This window comes from Anabrus simplex, chromosome 2 (assembly GCF_040414725.1).
Source record: "Anabrus simplex isolate iqAnaSimp1 chromosome 2, ASM4041472v1, whole genome shotgun sequence".
NCBI classification, from domain to species: Eukaryota; Metazoa; Arthropoda; class Insecta; order Orthoptera; family Tettigoniidae; genus Anabrus; species Anabrus simplex.
Genome location: NC_090266.1, coordinates 725,156,466 through 725,178,894, shown reverse-complemented (window position 1 = coordinate 725,178,894; position 22,429 = coordinate 725,156,466). Strand labels below are relative to the sequence as shown.

The following is a 22,429-nucleotide window of genomic DNA, read 5'->3' as shown; positions in this document are numbered from 1 at the left end:
AATAATGTATTGCTGGAAGAGAAAGTTTGGAAGGGAACTGCACAGGGTAATTGGTCCATTACTTTTCTTAATATACGCAAATGATTTAGGGAATAATATAACATCAAAAATAAGATTGTATGCAGATGACATAATTGTTTATAGGGAAATAAATAACATTGAGGATTGTTCAGAATTACAGAGGGACCTTGAGAGTATCCAACAATGGGTTGAAGAAAATAATATGAAGTTAATTGAGGCAAATCAACTGTTACAGCATTTACAAACAGGAGTTTTAAAACTGAATTTGAATATATTTTGGATGAGGTAGTTATCCCAAAAGATGGCAAGTGCAAATACTTAGGTGATAGGTTTGAAAGTAATTTGCACTGGAAGGGTCATGTGGATTACATTGTTGGGAAAGCGTACAGATCGATATATGTCATAATGAGGCTACTTAAAGGATGCAACAAAGAATTAAAAGAGAAAAGTTACTTAAGTATGGTTCGTCCATTATTGGAATATGCAAACAGTGTTTGGGATCCTCAACAAAAATACCTAATAAAAGAAATAGATAGTGTGCAGAGGAAAGCAGCAAGATTCGTAACAGGGGATTTCAGGAGAAAGAGTAGTGTATCAGAAATGTTAAATGAACGTGGGTGGAAAACTTTAAATAAGAGAAGGGAGAAAACTAGACTTACAGGATTATATAGAGCCTACACAGAAGAAGAAGCATGGGGAGATATCCATGAGAGGCTTCAGTTGGAAAATAATTATATCAGCAGGAAAATTAGAAGGAATTTTAGCAGAAGCGATTGGGATAAATTTTCATTCATTGGGAAGGGCGTGAAGGAGTGGAACAGTTTACCATGGGTAGTGTTTGATCCTTTTCCAAAATCTGTACAGATATTCAAGAAGAGAATAAGAGCAACAGAGAAAATAAATGAAATGTTAGAAGGCATTTGACCAGTGCAGGTTATTGTAAATAAAAAATGTGTGTGAATAAATTAATTCCATCCCCCGGTCTAAGGAGTTTGGACACCCAAAGTAGGGGTGAAGTACAGTGGGGACTTCGAGGTCCCTGGGACTGCTACGGTAGCTGTGAAGGCCCTTCAGGAACTCTGAAAAGTGGTGGCAAAAGGGGCTCTGGTTAAGACGCAGCAGGTCGTTATGCTACTTAGGTTCCAAAATAGGTAAAAAATAAATAAGTAAATAAATGCAATCTAAATTTTAATTTTATACCAGTTGTACAGTATCATTTGAAGTAATTCCACATACTGTATATCAGATGACTATATTTGTAAGTAGTACAGGAGATATTATAAGTAGAATTTTGTAAACAATATAAATTTATTAAGAATGAGCTGTGTGTTTAATAGAAAAAATTGTTAGCGTAAATTGTAAAATATTGTATTATAGGAAAATTTTCTTCTTCTCTTGTTAATTTAAAATCTAGTGCTTGACAATAATGTATTTTAGTGTACCATTTGCCACCAAGGTAGACACCTCATTTGCAAATAAAGAGATTTTTATTTTTTTTATTTTGAAGGTATATGACTGGATGTCAGCCATACTGAGGGATTATGTGAATAGTGATAGGTTATTACAGGCAGTCAAAGGTATTTATGATGACAACTGGGCCTCAACAGGTAGCAGGTAGGGACCCTTTTCGGAGCCACCCCTACCCATGAGTGGCTCCCCTGCCTATATGAGTCCCAGAGCACACTGACCCGGTGTGTAACATCTGGTAAGGGTCCCAGCTCAGAGATACGTGTGAAGACCTTGGCAGGAGCTATGACAGAGAAGGTGGACTTTAGTACATTGGAGATGGCGGAAGAGGCAGCCATGGACTCAGGGATAAATACGAGTACATTCTAAAGAGGCCAATTGCTTTGGATAGATGAAGCTCTTCAGGAGGGCTGATGGTCCCTTGTTGGAGGTCCATCTAGCAGTGTCTGCACTCCATGTTAAGGGTGGCTGCAAAAGGCATCAGTTTCCACATGTTAGGGGCAGCCGGAAAGAAGCCTGGCAGTGAATATGAAATGCCTTTGGGTGTGGCAAGCCCATCGTACCAGTAGCCTATAAAATGATTGAGAGTGAGTTGAGGCCTCTGAAATGGTTAAGGCATCCCCCAAAATCGAGATGTACAGTTCCTGGTGTTCTCATACTGGGGGAACTGTGAAAAGTGGGCAAACAGCGATGAAGAATGCAGCCATAAGTGTCTTGACCCTTTACAGCAAGACAGAAAAACTAATAGAATACATGGAAAAGAAGGACATTGCATAGTTGATATTAAGTGAAACTAAGCAGAAAGGAAAGGGACAGAAGAGATTGAGGCAGGGGTTTCAGTTGTTTTGGAGTGGAGGTACAAACTGCAATAATTGAGTAGGTTCCATTATGAGGGAAGACCTGGTACAGTACATACAGAAGGTCTGCTAGGAAAATGACCAAGTCATGAAAATCAGACTTGGCTTGGAAAGAGGAGTACAAAATTTTATCTAAGTATATGCACCTCAGGCAGGTAATGTTGAAGAGAGTCTAGATGAGTTCTTGGAGGAATTGGAGAGGTGCATTGAAGATAAAGAAGTGGTGAGAGACATGAATGCCCAGAGCAGAACAGACAGGCAACATAAAAAGGAAATAATTGGTCTTCTCAGTTATGAAAATAAAAATGCAGAAGGAGAGCTACTACTAGATTTTTTTGAGAGGAATGTATTAGTAGTAGGCAATACATGGTTCAGAAAGAAGAACAGCCAGGGAAAAAAAACTAAATATGGATGAGGATAAAGAAGAAAAAGAAATAAAATTGATCTGATTTTAGTTGAGAAGGAGAAATGCAGACAGTTGGAAGATGTGACAGCTATGCCAAGAGAATATTTTGAAGGAGACCATAAAATTGTAGTAGCTAAATTAAGACTTAGTAAAATACTGAAATTAAAAGAGACAAGAGAAAGAAAAATAAAGGTATGAAAATTAAAGGAAAAGGGAGCACAAGAGAAGTCCCAAGGAGAACTGAAAAAAAAAAAAAATACTGTAGGAGCGTTTGGTAGTGTTGGAGAGGGATGATCCAAGTTCAAACAAGAAATGGTGAAATGTACAGAAGATACATGTGGTAGAGTATCATGGAAAAAGAAGAAAAGGACACACCCTGGTGGAATAACAAAATAAGGGATGCAGTGAAAGAAAAACAAAAAGCATGGAGGAGCTGTGTAGGAGGCAGAAATATGGAGAGCAGGCAAAAGTATCATTAAGCAAAGAAAGCATGTCAGAAGAATGTACAGGAAGAGAAACAGAACTGCTGGGAAAACTTCACAGAAACCTTGTGAGAGGAAGTTAAAAGAAGGAAGAAAATATTTTATGGATTGGTTAAAATCAAAGTAAACAGGAGAAAAGGTACAAAATTTTGTAAGGGCAGATACAGGATAAATTTTGACACAAAGAGAGGATATTCACCAGTGATGGGAGGAGTATTTTGCTAAATTACTTAATATCAAATTCAAAGATCTCGAGGAAGAGGATGAACATGAAGAAGAAGGGAAATGGAAAAAGCTGTATTCATATATTAGGAATCAAAAAGGAAAAGGAATCCAAATTCCTACAATGGTGGGAGAAGGGGGTGAACACTATTTAACAGATACTGAGAAAGCAAACCTCTTTAGTAGGGAATTCCGAGATTCAGTAGAAGATTGTCAGGACTTGGAAACCGTAACAGAAGATAGAGAGGGAGAGACACAGAGGGAAACAAGAAGCTTCTCATTCACAAATGAAGATATTTTCAGAGAAATCCAACTGCTTCAGCAAGGAAAAGCAGCAGGAAGTGATCAAATTACTGGGGAGGTATTAAAGACAATGGGGTGGTATATAGTGCCTTATTTAAAATTTCTCTTTGACTATGTCATAAATAATAGTGTGATACCAAAGGAATGGAAGGAATCTATAATAATACCAATTTATAAAGGAAAGGGTGATAAAAGGAAACCAGAGAACTACAGACCAATCAGCCTGACCAGTATAGTTTGTAAAATACTGGAGAGTTTAACAGCAAAGTACATCAGAGTGATATGTGATGATAAAAATTGGTTCATGAGGAGCCAGTATGGATTTAGAAAAAAATTTTCTTGCGAGGCACAACTGGTGGGATTTCAGCAGGACATATCAGATCAGTTAGATTCAGGAGGCCAGTTAGATTGCATAGCCATAGATCTTTCCAAAGCCTTTGATAGAGTGGAACATGGAATATTATTAAAGAAATTGGAGGGAATAGGATTGGACGTAAGGGTTATACGTTGGATAAGAACATTTCTAAATTCAAGGGTTCAGAAAGTCAAAGTAGGAAATAATATATCACAGGAAGAGAAAGTCTGGAAGGGAATTGCACAGGGTAGTATAATCGGTCCGTTACTTTTCTTATTATACGCAAATGACTTAGGGAACAATATAACATCGAAAATAAGATTGTATGCAGATGACATAATTGTTTTCAGGGAAATAAATAACATTGAGGATTGTTCAGAATTACAAAGGGACCTTGACAGTATCCAAGAATGGGTTGAAGAAAATAATATGAAGATTAATGGAGGCAAATCAACTGTTACAACATTTACAAATAGGAGCTTTAAAACTGAATTTGAATATACTTTGGATGAGGTAGTTATCCCAAAAGATGGCAAGTACAAATACTTAGGTATGAGATTTGAAAGTAATTTGCACTGGAAGGGTCATGTTGATGACGTTGTTGGGAAAGCATACAGATCGTTACATGTCATAATGAGGCTACTTAAAGGATGCAACAAAGAATTAAAAGAAAAAAGTTACTTAAGTATGGTTCGTCCATTATTGGAATATGCAAACAGTGTTTGGATCCTCACCAAGAATACCTAATAAAAGAACTAGATGGTGTGCAGAGGAAAGCAGCAAGGTTTGTAACAGGGGATTTCAGGAGAAAGAGTAGTGTATCAGAAATGTTAAAGGAACTTGGGTGGGAAACTTTAAGTAAGAGAAGGGAGAAAAGTAGACTTATAGGATTATATAGAGCCTATACAGGAGAAGAAGCATGGGAAGATATCCGTGAGAGGCTTCGGTTGGAAAATAATTATATTGGTAGAAGTGACCACAAGTACAAAATTAGAAGGAATTTTAGCAGAAGCGATTGGGGTAAATTTTCTTTCATTGGGAAGGGCGTGAAGGAGTGGAACAGTTTACCAGGGGTAGTGTTTGATCCTTTTCCAAAATCTGTACAGATATTCAAGAAGAGAATAAACAGCAACAGAGATAATAAATTAAATGTTAGAGGGCATTCGACCAGTGCAGGATATTGTAAATAATAAATGTGTGTGATTAAATTAATTCCATCCCCTGGTCTAAGGAGTTTGGACAGCCCAAGTAGGGGACTGCCTGTAGGGGTGAAGTACAGTGGGGACTTTGAGGGCCCTGGGACTGCTACGGTAGCTGTGAAGGCCCTTCAGGAACTCTGAAAAGTGGTGGCAAAAGGGGCTCTGGTTAAGACGCAGCAGGTCGTTATGCTACTTAGGTTCCAAAATGGGTAAAATATAAATATGTAAATAAATTCAATGTTAATTTTAATCTTATACCAGTTGTATAGTATTATTAGACGTAATTTCACATACCGTACTGTATATGAGTTGACTATGTTTGTAAGATATTATAAGTAGAATTTTGTAAACAATATAAATTTATTAAGGATGATGTGTGTGTTTAATAGAAAAAATTATTAGCGTAAATTGTATAATATTGTATTCTAGGAAAATTTTCTTCGTCTCCTGTTAATTTAAAATTTAGTGCTTGACAATAATGTATTTTAGTGTACCATTTGCCACCGAGGTAGACCACCTCATTTGCAAATAAAGAGATTTTGATTTGATTTGAAGAAATGGTGGAAGAAAACTGAAATGAAGATATAACAATGTTAGAAATAGGAGGAGTTGTAAAGAAGATGAAAAGTGGCAAAGCATCAAGTGTGGATCTCTGTAGAGAGATGATAAAGGCAGCAGGACCAATAGTAGGGTTACATTGGACATATAGATTATTTCGCGTGATATGGAAGAAAAAAGGATATACCAGAAACACCAGAGGAAGGGTCTGATTATCCCAGTATTCAGGAAGGGTGTTGTTGTTGTTGTTGTTGTTTGAGTCATCAGTCCATGGACTGGTTTGATACAGCTCTCCATGCCACCGTATCCTGTGCTAACCTTTTCATTTCTACGTAACTATTGCATCCTACATCTGCTCTAATCTGCTTGTCATATTCATACCTTGGTCTACCCCTACCGTTCTTACCACCTACACTTCCTTCAAAAACCAACTGAACAAGTCCAAAATTTTGTAAGAGCGATAAGAAAGAATGTAGCAACTATAGGGAAATCACCCTCATTTCACATGTATCAAAAATCTTTGAGAGGATATGAGAGGGAAAACTGAGGATGAAAGTAGAAAAAGAAATGGAGGAACAACAGTATGGTTTTAGAAAAGGTAGATCAACTTTTAATCTAATTTTTGTATTAAGGGACATGATGCAGAAAGGATGGGAGTTCAGGCAAGATTTAGTGATGCCATTTATAGATATTGAGGAGGCATATGACAGTGTACCACAGCAACTGGTCTGGGATGTATTGATAAAAAAGAAGGTAGGCAGAACAGAAGTACAGATGATCAAAGCCATTTATGAAAAGTGTGTAAGTACTGTAGTGTGAAGACTACGATAGGACAAACAAACTGGTTCAATGTAGAAACAGGACTTCGACAGGACTTCTACTCATTATTATTATTATTATTATTATTATTATTATTATTATTATTATTATTATTATTATTATTATTATTATTATTATTATTATTATTATTATAACAACAACAACTTGACAACTTCATCCTCATCTGCACCATCACATGGTGAATACACTGAGACAATTCTCGTCCTAATTCCTCCAACTGCAAAATCTACATCATCCGCTCATTTACATGCCTAACAGAAACTATGTTGCGTGCAGTAGTATTCCTGATGAACAGCCATACCCCACACTCTGCCCTTCCCTGTTTAACAACCGTCAAGTACACTTCATAATCTCCTATTTCTTCCTTGTTATCTCCCCTACCCGAATATCATTTACTTCTAGCACATCCAGATGCATACTCTTTGCTGACTCAGCCAGTTCTTCTTTCTTTCTTCCATAGGCCCCATTAATATTGATCGCTCCCCATCAAATTCCATTTTGTTCGCCAAGTTGTTTCCAAGGAGTCCCTTGCCTGTCAAATGGGAGTGGGACTCTGTTACACCCATAGGTCCGAGGCTTGCTTAAAATGTTCTGAGCATGCTCGATACAAAATTCTGTGAAGCAGGATGCTACCCTTACTTACACATAGTCCAAGTGAGGATCTCTCTTCTAATAGGTTAGGGACCACCGGTGGATTGTATAGTCCTAGCCACCTGAGCACAAGGAGGGCCATGACTCAGAATATGTCCAAAATGCCCACTCCCATTCTGTAGTAACTGGTATCCCGACTCTCAGGACCATTTACTGGGCCACTCAGCCATTGCCCATTGTTCATGAACTAGGACATGACTACAGTAACACACACCATTTTATCATCATCATTATTATTATTTACAGCGGCCAGGCAAGGCTCTAAACTTTCACCTTAGTTGTTCATAGTATACATGGATCTCTTATTGATAGGTGTAAAATGGCAGGGAGTGTTTAAATTGGGTGGAAAACTGGTAAATAGTTCGGTAAATGCAGATGACATGGTTTTAATGACAGACTGTGCTGAAAGCCTGCTGTCGAATATCTTTGAACTTGAACACGTGGATAGAGTACACATAAAAGAAAGAAATGAGTCAATTGGCTTCATTTGTAGAGGATAAAATAATAAATGGTAGTGGTCGTTGTTGACGGGTAGACCCAGGATTCGGGGATGTTGAGCGTAAAACAGTCAGGGATGAGAGGAAGCAGAATTATGTTATGATAGATGAACATGGGTAAGAATGTTGATAGAGAAAAGTCGTGTTAGGCAAATGGGAAGAGGTTAGGGTAAATAATGACTTGAGATGATATAAAACTGGTATGTGGCGGGTTTGAGTATCTGAAAATACAACCAGAAAAGGGAAGGAGGTGGTTGTAAGCAGATAGCGAATTAATCTTGCAATCATGAGTACCTGCGAATGTTACGAAAGTGATCATTAAAATGAATGGGAATGTGTTGTAAGATATGAAAAACAGAATGTGTGGGTGTGGAAATGGTGGTGAAAGACAGAAAAGCAATGAAAACCATGACATGGATGATATCTTTTTCCTTTAACACCATGAAGCAAGCCTGCTTGACTCATTCTTGCATTTCATTAACTCGAATTACAGTGTCCATTTCCCTTCACAGGTTTCCCCAACTTCTGTCTCACTTTCCTTGATGTTGACCTGCACCTCCAGGATGGCAGAATTGACTCCCGTGTGCACGGCACATCAAACCCACCAATCATCAGCAGCATCTGTATTACATGAAATGATCTCTACCATTCAGCCTGGCCATTTGCTCAACCCGTGAGGCCCGTGCCTCTTACAATGACAACTTGAAGGCCTTTACCACTAGGTGTTACCCCACCCAATTGGTTGACCACCATATCTCCTGGGCCATGAACTCTGTTCCCAGACTGCCTAAGCAACCTAAATCTGTACTCTGGTCTCATCCTGGTCTACACAAAATCACTCACATTTTATAACAAGCATTTAATCTTTTCTCATCCTAACACTATATCCATGTCTGTCTGTCTACCTACCTGCCTGCCTTTCTGCCTGTCCCTCGGATAGCATCTACTTGCCAACAATGACCACTACCATAATTATTTTATCCTACATTGATGAAGGCTGCAGCCAAACATTTTGGACCCATGCTTTCTTTTGCGTGTGCTCAATCCACATGTTCTTACATGGTAAGGTGTGTACTCTCATCTGTTCTTAGACTTATACAGCATGAATCCAAACTCCACCAACAAATGTTTGGAGGTCAGGGATACTTCCTGAGTATTATTGGTATGAGGGGCCCTTGGTCTCTGGTGACACGCTACAGAGTAATTGCATTTTGTTTGGTTCATTGCCCCAATTAGCTTTATACCTGTATTTTACTGAAAATAATAATAATGTTACTTGTATTACATCTGTCCAAAATGCTATTTTTTGACAGATGCCATATGTTAGAATTTTGTCCTACAGGAGTTTTTACCTATAAGGGAACAGTTTTGCATTTGTTATACAGACTGTACTGTACAATACACTGACAGAACAGATTAAATACACTGTGATAAAAGTGTATGTGTTTCATCTGAAGGTTGTTGCATTTCTCTGTGTTTTGTGTTAATACATGTTGGTTATTGCATATTACAGCCTCTTTCACTGTTATGAAGGTATTTTAACAGAAACAATCTTGATTGGGGTAACAAACTGAATAAATTATAATTACATTATTATTCTGTAACGAGCTACCGGAGACCATTGGTCCCTTGTACCAATTTACTCAGAAGGTATCCCTGGACAACCTCCAAAAGTTTGTCGGTGGAGTTCAGGTTCTCCCGGTTTATACGGTATTTATAAGATTGAAGTGATGTCAGTAGGGAAGACCTAAGAGGGTTGAATGTCAGGTAGGTAATAAAAAACTGGATGAGGTAGATCATTTCAAGTATTTCTTATGTGTATTCTCTCAGGGTGGTAGTAAAGTGAAATTGAATGTAGGTGCAGTAAAGCTAATGCAATGAATTCACGGTTGTGATCAGTGGTATTCTATAAGAAAGAAGTCAGCACATGGATGAAACTAACCTTACACCGGTCTATTTGCAGTCAGGCTTTACTGTATGGGAGTGAAAGCTGAGTGGATTCAGGATATCCTATTTATAATCTGGAAACAACAGACATGAAAGTAGCAAGAATGATGACTGGTACAAACAGGTAGGAACAGTGGTAGGAGGGTAGTCATTATGAGGAGATAAAAGCCTAAATTTGGGATAGACACTGTTAATGAATCTCTACACATAAACTAGTTTTGATGTTGGGATCATGTGAGGCAAATGTAGGAGAATAGGTTGCCTAGGAGAATAATGGACTCAGTCATGAAGGTTAAGAAAACTAATGTGAGACCCAGGTGACAATGGTTCAATTCACTTTTTATAATGATTTAATGATACGAGGTGTGAAACTAAATGAGACCTCAGAGCTAGTTGCAAATAGAAGTTTATGGAGATGTGTAGTTAATTCACACAAGCTTGCAGACTGATTGCTGAAAAGCATACGATTCTGTAATCAAAATATTCTTGTAATAGAAATTTATCGTTTCCTACCTGTTGTGACCGTACTAAAAAAACTTTTTTTCCCTCAGGTCAGCCAGTACTCTTCTGGGTAAGCAGCCATATGTCATTGTGGAGTACCATTTTGTTCAACTGTGCAGTCTTCAGCAACTTAATTGTTGCATTGTTTTATCCGTTTATGGAGACTGTTCCTAGTAAGTACAATATTGACTCACCAGTTGCTAATTAATTATTAGGAAGGGAAAAATTTAGAATTTGTGATAATAGCAAATTTTTGCTGTATGATTTAAAAATCATTTTTTATAGTTGTAAGGTGTGGTGAAATACTGTTACCAAATTTTAAAATGCCAGAAAATGCTAATTTCAACTCAAAATGAAAATTTAGCAAATGCATACAATTTTGTAGCTGATTTATTATAAATGCACTATTTTATTTGTGAAAACCAAGTTTGTCGACAGAAAAACGTGGAAAACTCAATTCTCGACCGTTACTATTGATTAGTATTGTAATGACCAGGAAGTATAAAGTATTCATAGTATTATTAAGGAAAAACATGTCCATGAAACAAAATACCATTCTTGCAAAACACATTGATTTATACAAGAAAAGTATACAAAATACTGGTTTTTATTGCAAAACAAGTTGTATTAAGGAATAGCAAATCCATGGAACAAAATACCAATTTCTATAGCATAACACATTGTATTGTTAAGTAAAAGTATATCTATGAAACAAAATATGAGTTTTTCTAGTAAAGCACATTGTATTATTAAAGAAAAATACACTATGTGATCAAAAGTATCCGGACACCCCCCAAAACATACGTTTTTTTACCTTAGGTGCATTGTGCTGCCACCTACTGCCAGGTACTCCATATCAGTGACCTCAGTAGTCATTAGACATCGTGAGAGAGCAGAATGGGGGGCTCCACAGAACTCACAGACTTCGAACGTGGTCGGGTGATTGGGTGTCGCTTGTGTCAGAAGTCTGTGCGCGAGATTTCCACACTCCTAAATATCCCTAGGTCCACTGTTTCTGATGTGATAGTGAAGTGGAAATGTGAAGGGACACGTACAGCACGAAAGCGTACAGGCCGACCTCGAGGGTCATCAAGTGTAATAGGCAGGCATTTATCCAGACCATCACACAGGAGTTCCAAACTGAATCAGGATCCACTCCAAGTACTATGACAGTTCAGCGGGAGGTGAGAAAATTTGGATTTCATGGTCGAGCGGCTGCCCATAAGCCACACATCACGCAGGTCAATGCCAAACGACGCCTCGCTTGGTGTAAGGAGCGTAAACATTGGACGATTGAACAGTGGAAAAACGTTGTGTGGAGTTTCAAATCACGGTACACAATGTGGCTATCCGATGGCAGGGTGTGGGTATGGTGAATGCCCGGTGAACATCATCTTTCAGCGTGTGTAGTGCCAACAGTAAACTTCGGAGGCGGTGGTGTTGTGGTGTGGTCGTGCTTTTCATGGAGGGGGCTTGCACCCTTTGTTGTTTTGCTTGGCACTATCACAGCACAGGCCTACATTGATATTTTAAGCACCTTCTTGCTTCCCACTGTTGAAGAGCACTTCGAGGATGGCGATCGAGCACCTGTTCATAATGCACGGCTTGTGGCGGAGTGGTTACACGACAATAACATCCCTGTCATAGACTGGCCTGCACAGAGTCCCAACCTGAATCCTATAGAACACCTTTGGGATGTTTTGGAATGCCGACTTCGTGCCAGGCCTCACCGACCGACATCGCTACCTCTCCTCAGTGCAGCACTCCGTGAAGAATGGGCTGCCATTCCCCAAGCAACCTTGCAGCATCTGATTGAACATATGCCTGCGAGAGTGGAAGCTGTCATCAAGGATAAGGGTGGGGCAACACCATACTGAATTCCAGCATTACCGATGGAGGGCGCCACTAACTTGTACATCATGTTCAGCCAGCTGTCCGGATACTTTTGATCACATAGTATATATCCGTGGAACAAAATACCAGTTTTTGTAGCAAAAGCCTTCATAATATTAAAGAAAAGCATATCCATGAAAATAAATACCAGTTTCTGTAGCAAAACATATTGTATTATTGAAGAGAATTATATCCATGAAACTCACAAAACACTTCTATACTGACAGCAAAGACTGTGGACAGCGAATGTCAGGAGTTGTGCACGGTGGAAACGACCAAGCTTACAGAAAAAGTTTTCCACTGACTGACTGATGATAAAAGGGAGAGTAGCAGCAAATGTAAACACATGTAGTGGACAAGTCCACTGAAAGATACAGGAAGGGAGGGAGCTTTATACTGTGAAACTATTTCGAAAGTGTAAAAAATGTATGTGCCCAGTCTAAACGACTGTGACACGACCCCTCATGTGTTAAATAGTACATGTTTTGTCCTCCTTTGAGGACATCCTCTGCTACAAATTGATGACAAAATATAAATTCCAACCTAAAAAAAGGTATACATACATAGTTTAAAGATATACAACATTAATACATTGAAAGTTAAGGAAACAAATTTTCAGTGTCTTTCCATTGTTTGTATACATAAGTAAAAATCAGAAATACCAACATGAAGGCAAATTCACAGCTATTTTCATAAAACACATGCTAGATTAAGATGTTTATTACATGTTGAAATTAGAGTAGTAAACTTGAACAGGAGAACACTTCTCAAAAAGTAATATGTAGTAATGCAAATGTCTTGCAGAACTGTAACTTGGGTTGAAAATGTGATCGTTCAAGAACCTGAAGTTAAACTGAAGCTGTACAGCTCGGATAGAATATTGCTCCTCTTGTGCTTGAAAGAGAAGTCTAAAAAAATAAAAATTTAAAAAATAAAAAATAAAATATGATTTGAAAAATGGAGGGAAAATAATGAAAATATCAAACTACTGCAAGATCTAAGTACTTACTTCCTGCTGGCCCCATTGGCTTGGCTCTGCTCAGGTGACGAGCTTATACTAGACTGAATGTTGCTCGGTGTCTGTCGGGAGCAGCCTCTATTGAGGAAAGATGGAGGAGAAAGTTGAGGTAGCAGGAGTGTTGAAAGTGATAAGAAGTTTTCGTGTTACTAGTCATAACTAAATTGTTGTCATGCTGCTTGAAAAATATTTTAATTATTTCATCAAATAGTATATTTAATCTTACAGAAATTTCATTCAATCATTGTACAGTGGCTCTCTATCGCTGAATCCCTTTCTATGTTTTTGTCTAAAACTGTTATTAGAATCTAAGACCACATTCCCTATGTGTTGATCCAGTCCTGTTTGTGATGTAGATATCCGCGATGGATCACATTGACGTGAAGATTAGAACCTTGTGTCCCCGTACATTCTCTATCCCTAGTTTCTTTGACAAAGTATATGATATCTATGTATGTTTATTCAGCTAATTTCTTATCTTCCCCCCCACCCCCTCCCTCTTTACAATTAATATATCACCCTTCATAGTTTCGGCTTTACTCGATAAAACAATTAGTGGTTGGATATAATGTGAAAGCAGAACCCAATAAATAAATTATGAAGGAGAATAAGTAGAAGAAGAATTTTACAATGCTGTCTGATTATTTTTTTAATGTCATAACATTCGGGCAGAAAAATATGCTTGTTGTTGGCTGCATTAATAGATACTATGATACAAAGGTTTTCTTCACGACCTCATGAAATGCATTTGAAAAGATGGTGGATCATAGCAGTAAATCACAAGATTTAATTCAGGATTTATACTTTTTAATTAATACAAAATAACTCTTTACAACATTTTACAAATAGGTTAACAATTAGAAACAAATTATTATAGCAATGTTACATCTGCAAAGCAAGGTGCAGTAGGCCGGCCATCTTTTTTAGAGCACACACATCATAATAGACACACATTGTATTGTATTGCCATGGTCTTAATTATAGTATAATAATAATAATAATAATAATAATAATAATAATAATAATAATAATATACTGTACTGTAGACGAAAGTGTGAAATTTTATAGTACCGGTATTCCGTTACAACCTAAGGAAATGGAAATCATTACACAAATAGGACTCCATTATGCAATATCAATAGCTCACAGAAATACCGTATTTTACATGCGTAAATTCATGTCCTCGTCCTGAGGTGCTGCTACATCCGTAAATTCATGTCCTCGCCCCGAGGTGCTGCATTGATTTTCAAGCACACCTTAATGGAAATGAGCTGCATGCACCGTTTTAACCACATACCAATCTTAAGTTTCTGGCATTGTTAGGATTCAAGCCTGGGCCCCCGAGGAAGGCAGCTAGTGGTGCCAAGAGTTATATTACGGTGGTGGACTTGATCATATTTTAAATACAGACACACAATATAAATAATCATTTATTGGCAACTTCAAATGATTCTGAACTTTTCTTCTCATACATAATTTTTTATAATGTACATGCAGTTTCATTATCAGGAATTTCAATAGGTCCAACATCAAGCCTGAGCCTTTTTATCAGGAAAAATTCCTCTACTCTCTTCCCCTTGTAGTTCCCTTTCCCTACGTTTGAGATGCGTGGTTGAGATCTTTCACACGGTCGATCAGTACGCGAGGTGATGTATTCTGAGCAAACTGCATAAACAACAGCTGAAATATGCTTACATTTCATGGACCCAATTATACGCCTTCATGAAATAATGATTGGTACCAAGGCCTTCCTTAGAAAACATTGTAATGTTTAAAATTAATTAAAATTAAAATTTTGCTTAAGTGCGGCCAGTATCCAGTATTCAGGAGATAGTAGGTTCGAACCCCACTGCCCGCAGTCCTGAAAATGGTTTTCCCTGGTTTCCCATTTTCACATCAGGCAAATGCTGGGGCTGAAGCTTAATTAAGGCCACGGCCACTTCCTTCCCACTCCTAGCCCCTCCTTGTCCCATCGTCGCCATAAGACCTATCTGTGTCAGTGCGACGTAAAGCAACTAGCAAAAAAAAAAAAAAAAAAAAAAAATTTATCATCTCCCCAGCAGCATTAACCTACGCTAACATGATATTGTGTTAAAAATAGACCAAGGATATTTTTCTAAAGACAGCATTGTTGAGTGTGTATATGAACACTAATATCGTTATCACCACTACTAATACATAAATTACTAAGTTGCCTCTGTCGTGAAATGGTAGGATATCTAAGGAACCAATGTTTCTTTCTGATCACATTTGCTGTTATTGCTCTGTTGCGATTTCCTGCGAGCTGTTTTTCTTGTAAATTTAATACATGACCACTTTCTGCAAGTTTGGAATAATGTGGCCAATTGTTGTTACATAAAGTACTCTGAAATCCCACTGTTATTATTTAGTCGGCCAAGGCAGCACGTGGTGAGACCACAGCGGATATATGCGCGGTGAAATGCATTAACTTACAATGTTCGCCACTCGTAGCGCAGTGGTGCATTTCTCCCATCAGCGCACTGAGCCTATATCACAATGGTTATAAGCAGAAAATGTAACTTGAAGGGAAAAAGTGCAGAACTTCTTACCGTTGTCTCATTTGAACAGTGAAATTGCTTGTGGATTTGAGCATTTTGGTTAGTTGTGGATTGCAGCAAACAATGTTGAAGTGAGCCAGTTTTATTGTATTACAGCACAGTTATTACAGACAAATCCGCAACTTGGAGGAAAGCAATGCAAAACTAATTACAATACCTTCATTTGAACAGTCAGTTTTCTTGTAGACTAGAACAGTATTGTGTCATGTCTGTAAATTGTTAAATTTTAGAATAAAAGGAAAAGAATGCTACAAGTGCTTATTTTGATTTTTTAAGAATAAATGCTAATTTTCAGAAAATAGGAACTATTTTTTTTCAGTCCCTATTAATTAGTGCTCTACTTTCTTCTATTCAGGAAGTTCATAATTTATTTATCAACTCTTTCCCAAACTAAACATTCAACTCTTCAACTCTAACAATTACATTTTTTGTAAAGCTCTTTTATGCATTCTGGACATATAAAATATTTAATAACCTCTCATAGATGTTGAATTTGTTTTCAGAACTAGGACAGCATTTATCTGGTCTAATTTGGGCAGCCATGCTCATTTCAGCTGCCATTGTTATCACTGTGCCTCGTCAGTCTGGAGTAAAGACATTGGTAGTATCTACCATTCTCAGGATGATATTCTCGGTGGGTCCAGAACCCACACTCGTGGTACTTGGTACTATTACAGTAAGTATTTTATTCCATTGTATTATCATGAAACTGTGTATTTTTTTAATGTTCTTACTTTTTATATATTATGGTGTCTGCTAGATCTCATGGGACCCCTTTGTAATGAACTAGAGGAAGAAATAGCTGGCCATGCTGTTCGGGTTGCATACTGTAGTTCTGAACTTGCATTTGGTTGATGGCCACTTCGTACCCTGTCCTTGGCCTGTCATATCCTATTGTCACTGAAAACCTAAATTATATTCTTCTAGATGAATAGAACATACAAAAGAAAGACAGGGGTCCAAAAGTTTCAGTTGCAACCTTCGCAGAGGGGGCTAGAATAAGAATGGTAGTTGTTATTGTTAACAAGTAGACACTGTTGTCAAGTTAAGGAAGTGGGGGGAGGGAGATAGGCAAGACAAGAGGATGAAAAAAAAGTAGTAGTAGTTATGTTAATGCCAGGTGCTAGACCTGATCACCAGTTGATGTCTAACTTCGTAATTTCTAAGGGCAAGATGGTGGGAAGAAGGAGGTAAATGTTTAAGGATTTCAGCTATGAAACATCCATCGAATGTGGTTTAATGGAGCCAGGTGTGAATTGGAGCAGGAAGATCCATGTTATGGCTTTTGCAGGTAGTGCAATGGCTGCATATTAGTTTGGCTAGAGTGTAGCTACTTTAGCTGAAACCTGAGTTTGCAAAATGATAAACCGCTAGGGAAAGAGAAAGTCTAGCCACAGAGTTACATTGATCATGTGACAATGTGGCATGCTTCTTACTGTGTTATATTTTGTTTTAACTAAAGATAATTTAATATTTCAAACTTTGGTAGCAATCTTTAAACTTCATATAGAATAGGATTACACCCTATACCGGAGTGGAGGAGGTGAGGCAAAGAATGGAGTAGGAGTGATTGTTAACAAAATCCTGGATGAAAATGTGGATAGGGTAGATTACATTAGTGATAGAATAATCAAAGTATGGCTGAGAACAGAAGGAGTAGTGAAAGATTTCATCCAAGTTTGTGCACCCCAAACTGGAAGCATTGAAGAAAATACAGAGGAATTCTTGGAGACTCTCGATGAAGTAATCACCGATGTGGAAGTGATAGTCATGGGAGACCTCAATGCGCAGGTTGGAAATGACAGAAATGGTAAGGAAGAAATTATTTGACCATTTGGATATGAAGAACGAAGCAGTGAGGGAGATAAGTTGATTGATTTTTGTGAGAGAAATGGAATGATTGTGGGTAACACTTGATTTAGAAAGAAGAATAGTAGAAAGACCACTTGATATGGCTGGGGTGAAAAAAAAACCAGAAGAAAATAAAAGTAAGGAAATGAAAACATATAAGAATGCAGGAGAAATTTCAGGAGGAATTAAAACAGCACATCCCTATATCAGAAATTTTAAAAAATGTAGAAGAAGAATAGACCAAATTTATAAACACGTTTGAAAGCTATGCAGAGAAGATTTGTGGCAGAACTTTGGCGAGAGTGAAAGAAAAGGAGACACCTTGGTGGAATAAAAGGGTGAAGGAGGTTGTTAAATAAAAGAAGAAAGCATGGCAAAAATGGAATAGAGATAGGAAAGAAGGAAGTAAGTTTACGTATCAGGAAATTAAAAGTAAGTGTAAAAAATGGTAAATGAGGAAAAGAAAAAATGTTGGGAGAGATTCACACAAGAGTTGGAAAATGATGTAAAAGGTGGAAAAATAATGTTGAATGGATTGAAAAAAATAAGAGAAAAAAATCTACACTAAACAAGTGAAGGAAGAGAGTGGAAATGTAATAACAGACCCAGAGGAAATAAAGAATACATGGAAAGATTATTTCGATAAACTCCTGAATGTGAGAAATGATGCAGAAGAGTGTGTAGTGGTAAATCAGGATGATCCAGAAATGGAGAGTGATATTGCAATGGCAGAGGTGGAAATAGCTCTTAAGCAAATGAAAACAGGAATAGCAGCAGGGATGGATGAAATATGTGTGGAAATGATAAAGGCAGCAGGACCTATTGGTCTACATTGGTTATATAGGCTGCTAAGGTGTATGTATATGGAGGAAAAAGCAAGTATCTGATGATTGGTGTAAAGGTGTAATAATACCAGTATTTAAGGCACGTGATAGGAAGTTATGTGGCAATTATTGAGGAATTACTCTGTTGTCACAAGTAGCCAAAATATTGGAGTGAATAATAGAAATGAGGATGAGAGGAAGTGTGGAAAGAAATTTAGAAGAAGAGCAGTGTGGATTTCAACAGGGTAGGTAAACTATAGACCAACGATAGATTTACCCTGAGATTACTGATGGAAAAACATTAGGAACATGGAAAAGATCTGGTGATGGTATTCCTTGATACGTACCACTTATTACAAATCATCACTCTCATTTTTGATCCGTATTGCAAACAGCGATACTTAGTTTACAAAAGGAGTACAGTTATTGTTCTACCTATTCAATACAATCAGTACCATGTTATGTGGTTAATTAGACATAGAAAATCTGAATATTATGGGGACATGTTTTGCCCTTCTTATTGGGCATCATCAGCCATATTAATTTAATCTTAAAACTTATGTTGGCAACTGCCCCAGCGAATATACGCTGACTTTTATAATGAAGAGGATCCACTTCTTTTCCAGACATATGCCGTTTTTAGAACTTTATATTGACACAAATTTTCTTTTAGACAAGATTTTAAATTAGTTCACAATAATTTTAGCATGTGTTGTATGTCCCAACATCATATTTTATAAACACTATTCTGTAAAGTTAATATCATAAGAAATCACAGTTCAATTCTTACAAATTATACTTGTCATTGTCCTCTAAACAATGTTTGTTTTAGGATTCAATTAATATGGCTGATGATGCCCAATAAGAAGGGCAAAACATGTCCCCATAATCAGATTTTCTATGTCTAATTAACCACATAACATGGTACTGATTGTATTGAATAGGTGGAACAATAAATGTACTCCTTTTGTAAACTAACTGAGATCGCTGTTTTCAATACGGATCAAACATGAGAGTAATGATTTGTAATGTAGTAGCCAACCAGGCAAGATGTCAATTGAATAAATTCCTCAATCTTAAAACAAAAATATGTAAATTAAACAAGGATATAGCTTTCCTAAAGAACTGTCTGAGACTGAAATTGATCCCGAAATTCTTGAAATCAACACAAAGAAAGAATTTAATTAATATTAATACACACAGAGTTCAAAATAGAGTAAATGACACCTGGTTAAAGAATGAAATCAAAATAATGTACCAAAAGAAAGCCCAATTGAACTTACAGTTATATAGAACACATTTAATAGTAGCCCAAGAATTAGTCCCATTAGAATGGAAATCGTTCCAACAACATGTAGACAACAAATTGACGCATTTGATTGATAAGAAACAGGCGACACTAGACAAAAAACTAATGCATTTAAGAATATCTCAAACACAACATTCTAAGCAAAATACAGACAAACAGAAGATAAAGCCATTATGTACCAACACTCCTACAGTAGTAAATTTGACGGACACACAGTTTTCAGATAAAGAGTTAGAACTTTTGAACAAGGGTTCCAAGTATAATTGGCCTAATAAGAATAAAGAGGTAGACATCATAAACACAGTAGCCGCAATAGAAACCAGCGTTTCCAAACTACCTTATGAAATACAAAACGACATAAAAACAGAATTAAAGAAAAAACTTCCAAGATTAGCGGTAGACCTGAATGCTAAATTTGATCCTGATCAACACACATTAATACAGAACTTGAAAACCAAGATAGAAAACAACAACATCGTTGTAACTAAAGCCGACAAAGGGGGTCAATAGTTCTACTAGATAAAGAAACATATATTCAGAAAACAGAAGATTTTTTTAATAATAATAGTTACACGGTGGTTAATAAGGACCCGATAGCAAAAATACAACGTAATTTAAAGACATTACTAAAGAAATCTACATTTCTTTTTAATGAACAAGATCAGCAAAGACTCACAAACATCAATCCCAACATCCCTATAGCAAGAGCCCTTCCTAAAATACATAAGAATGACATCCCAATACGTCCCATCATCAACTGCCGAAACAGTCCAACCTAAAGTTTCTAAGTATATTCATGCCCTCCTTAAGAGTCATTATACATTTAATAACAAGCAACCTTTAAAGAATTCTATTGACTTTTGTGAGATCCTAAATAAGTTCGACCTACAACCTTATCATACAAAATGTTCCTTTGATGTAGTTAACATGTACTCAAACATCCCGACCAGAGACACTCTCAACATCATCTATAACAACATCTGTAAACATAGTGACCTCAGTAAAATGGAGATCGGCGAATTCATGACACTATTAAATTTTGTTTTAGACAACAACTATTTCACTTTTAATAAGAAAATCTATAAACAGAACTTCGTCTTAATGACAGACTGTGCCAAAAGCCTGCAGTCTAATATCTTGGAACTTGAAAATAGGTGCAATGAATATGGTATGAAAATCAGCCTCTCGAAGACTAAATAGATGTCAGTAGGTAAGAAATTCAACAGAATTGAATGTCAGATTGGTAATACAAAGCTAGAACAGGTCGATAATTTCAAGTATTTAGATTGTGTGCTCTCCCAGGATGGTAATATAGTGTACCAGGAAATGATAGTGGGTTTTGGGCATGAGAAGGATCTCAGGTAGTGTGCGGTGTTCTTGGAGCCGATACAGAGAAGGATAGAATTTTTTCTACAAAATTTATTAATAATATCAAAAGATATATCACCCTGCAATCTTGCTGTAGAACTCAAATCTATCATCAATATTTGTCAAAATCAAAAATTTATATCGTGACCTTCTTGAAGTAAGTTTGAAAATAAATATCACTACTCCATGGGATATTAATATCCTACAGTCTTTCTAAATCTCGTGAAAACATAAGATATCAATTTTGCACCTAGAGTCTTTCTAAGTTTTAAATCACACAAAAATGAACACACACATTTATTATGAAAAAGTTGAGTAAAATATTTAAACTCTTGTGGAGTGTCTCTCAGTTTGGATTGTAAGAAATTATAATAAAACACTTGAAAACCGTAAAGTTTATCTAGGTAACGTGAATTTGAATTACTTATTAACTTTGAAATAAATTTATCACAGAATGTGAACTTCTTTGATACGACGAGAAAATTATGGAATACTGTTCACATGAAGCACTGATAATATCACTGTATTGGATTAACTGTTTGGTAAAAGTCAGTCAGTTTGTAATTACTCAGAACAGAAATATCTGCTTACGAATGTTGAAGTTGGAGACTCGGTGTCTGGAACATTCCGCGGAGTGCGGAAGAAGACTCGAACTCTACGATGTTCCGTGAAGAGACCACGTTGACGTCCCTCGATGGGTACCATAGATGAAGGAATGATGTTCGATGTAGCAGGATGTAGTATTTCGCCAAGGTTTCAGTCACTCTCGGAGGTGATATTAGCACATGGAAAGTTCAATTGGCACTATTTAATTCAGTAATCACGGAAATTATTACCACTCACTGTCATGATACACAGTTCTGTTTTAACTCTAATTTTATGATATTAAATTAATATTTACAGTCCTTGTGGCACAAAACACAGTTCATAATCGTCACTGATTACATCTGAAATTATGATTGCGAAGTAATAAGCATAGTTCAAACACTTGAAAATGTAATTTGCAATAGTTTTTATCACAGACTCTGAACAATTGTTGTTGGCATATTAAGGTGATTTTATGGTCGTGTTTATATAACACTAGTCTGAATTATTTAATATAATCATAAAAAGTTCTTAATGTTCTCTGAGTTTATTATAGTGTTGATCGAAAGATCGAGAAAGCTCACTGGGAAAAATAGCAAAGTCTTGTTCTGTTATGGAACAAATGTTAAGAAAATAAGGTTACACACAGTTCACTGTTATACTGTCTTAAAAGAATGTGTCCTAGAATGGTTAAAA

At 36.9% G+C, this 22,429-nt stretch overlaps 1 protein-coding gene across 5 annotated transcripts in view; it reads left to right on the top strand.

The window, feature by feature from the left end:
* Itpr (Inositol 1,4,5,-trisphosphate receptor) overlaps positions 1–22,429 on the top strand; it is a 1,013,977-nt gene that overhangs the window by 837,119 nt on the left and 154,429 nt on the right. For all 5 annotated transcript variants that reach the window (XM_067141353.2, XM_067141352.2, XM_067141351.2 and 2 more), the window contains exons 40-41: positions 10,357–10,479; positions 16,300–16,472. In XM_067141353.2, coding sequence (XP_066997454.1) covers positions 10,357–10,479; positions 16,300–16,472 — 296 coding nt within the window. The remainder of the gene's footprint in view (positions 1–10,356; positions 10,480–16,299; positions 16,473–22,429) is intronic.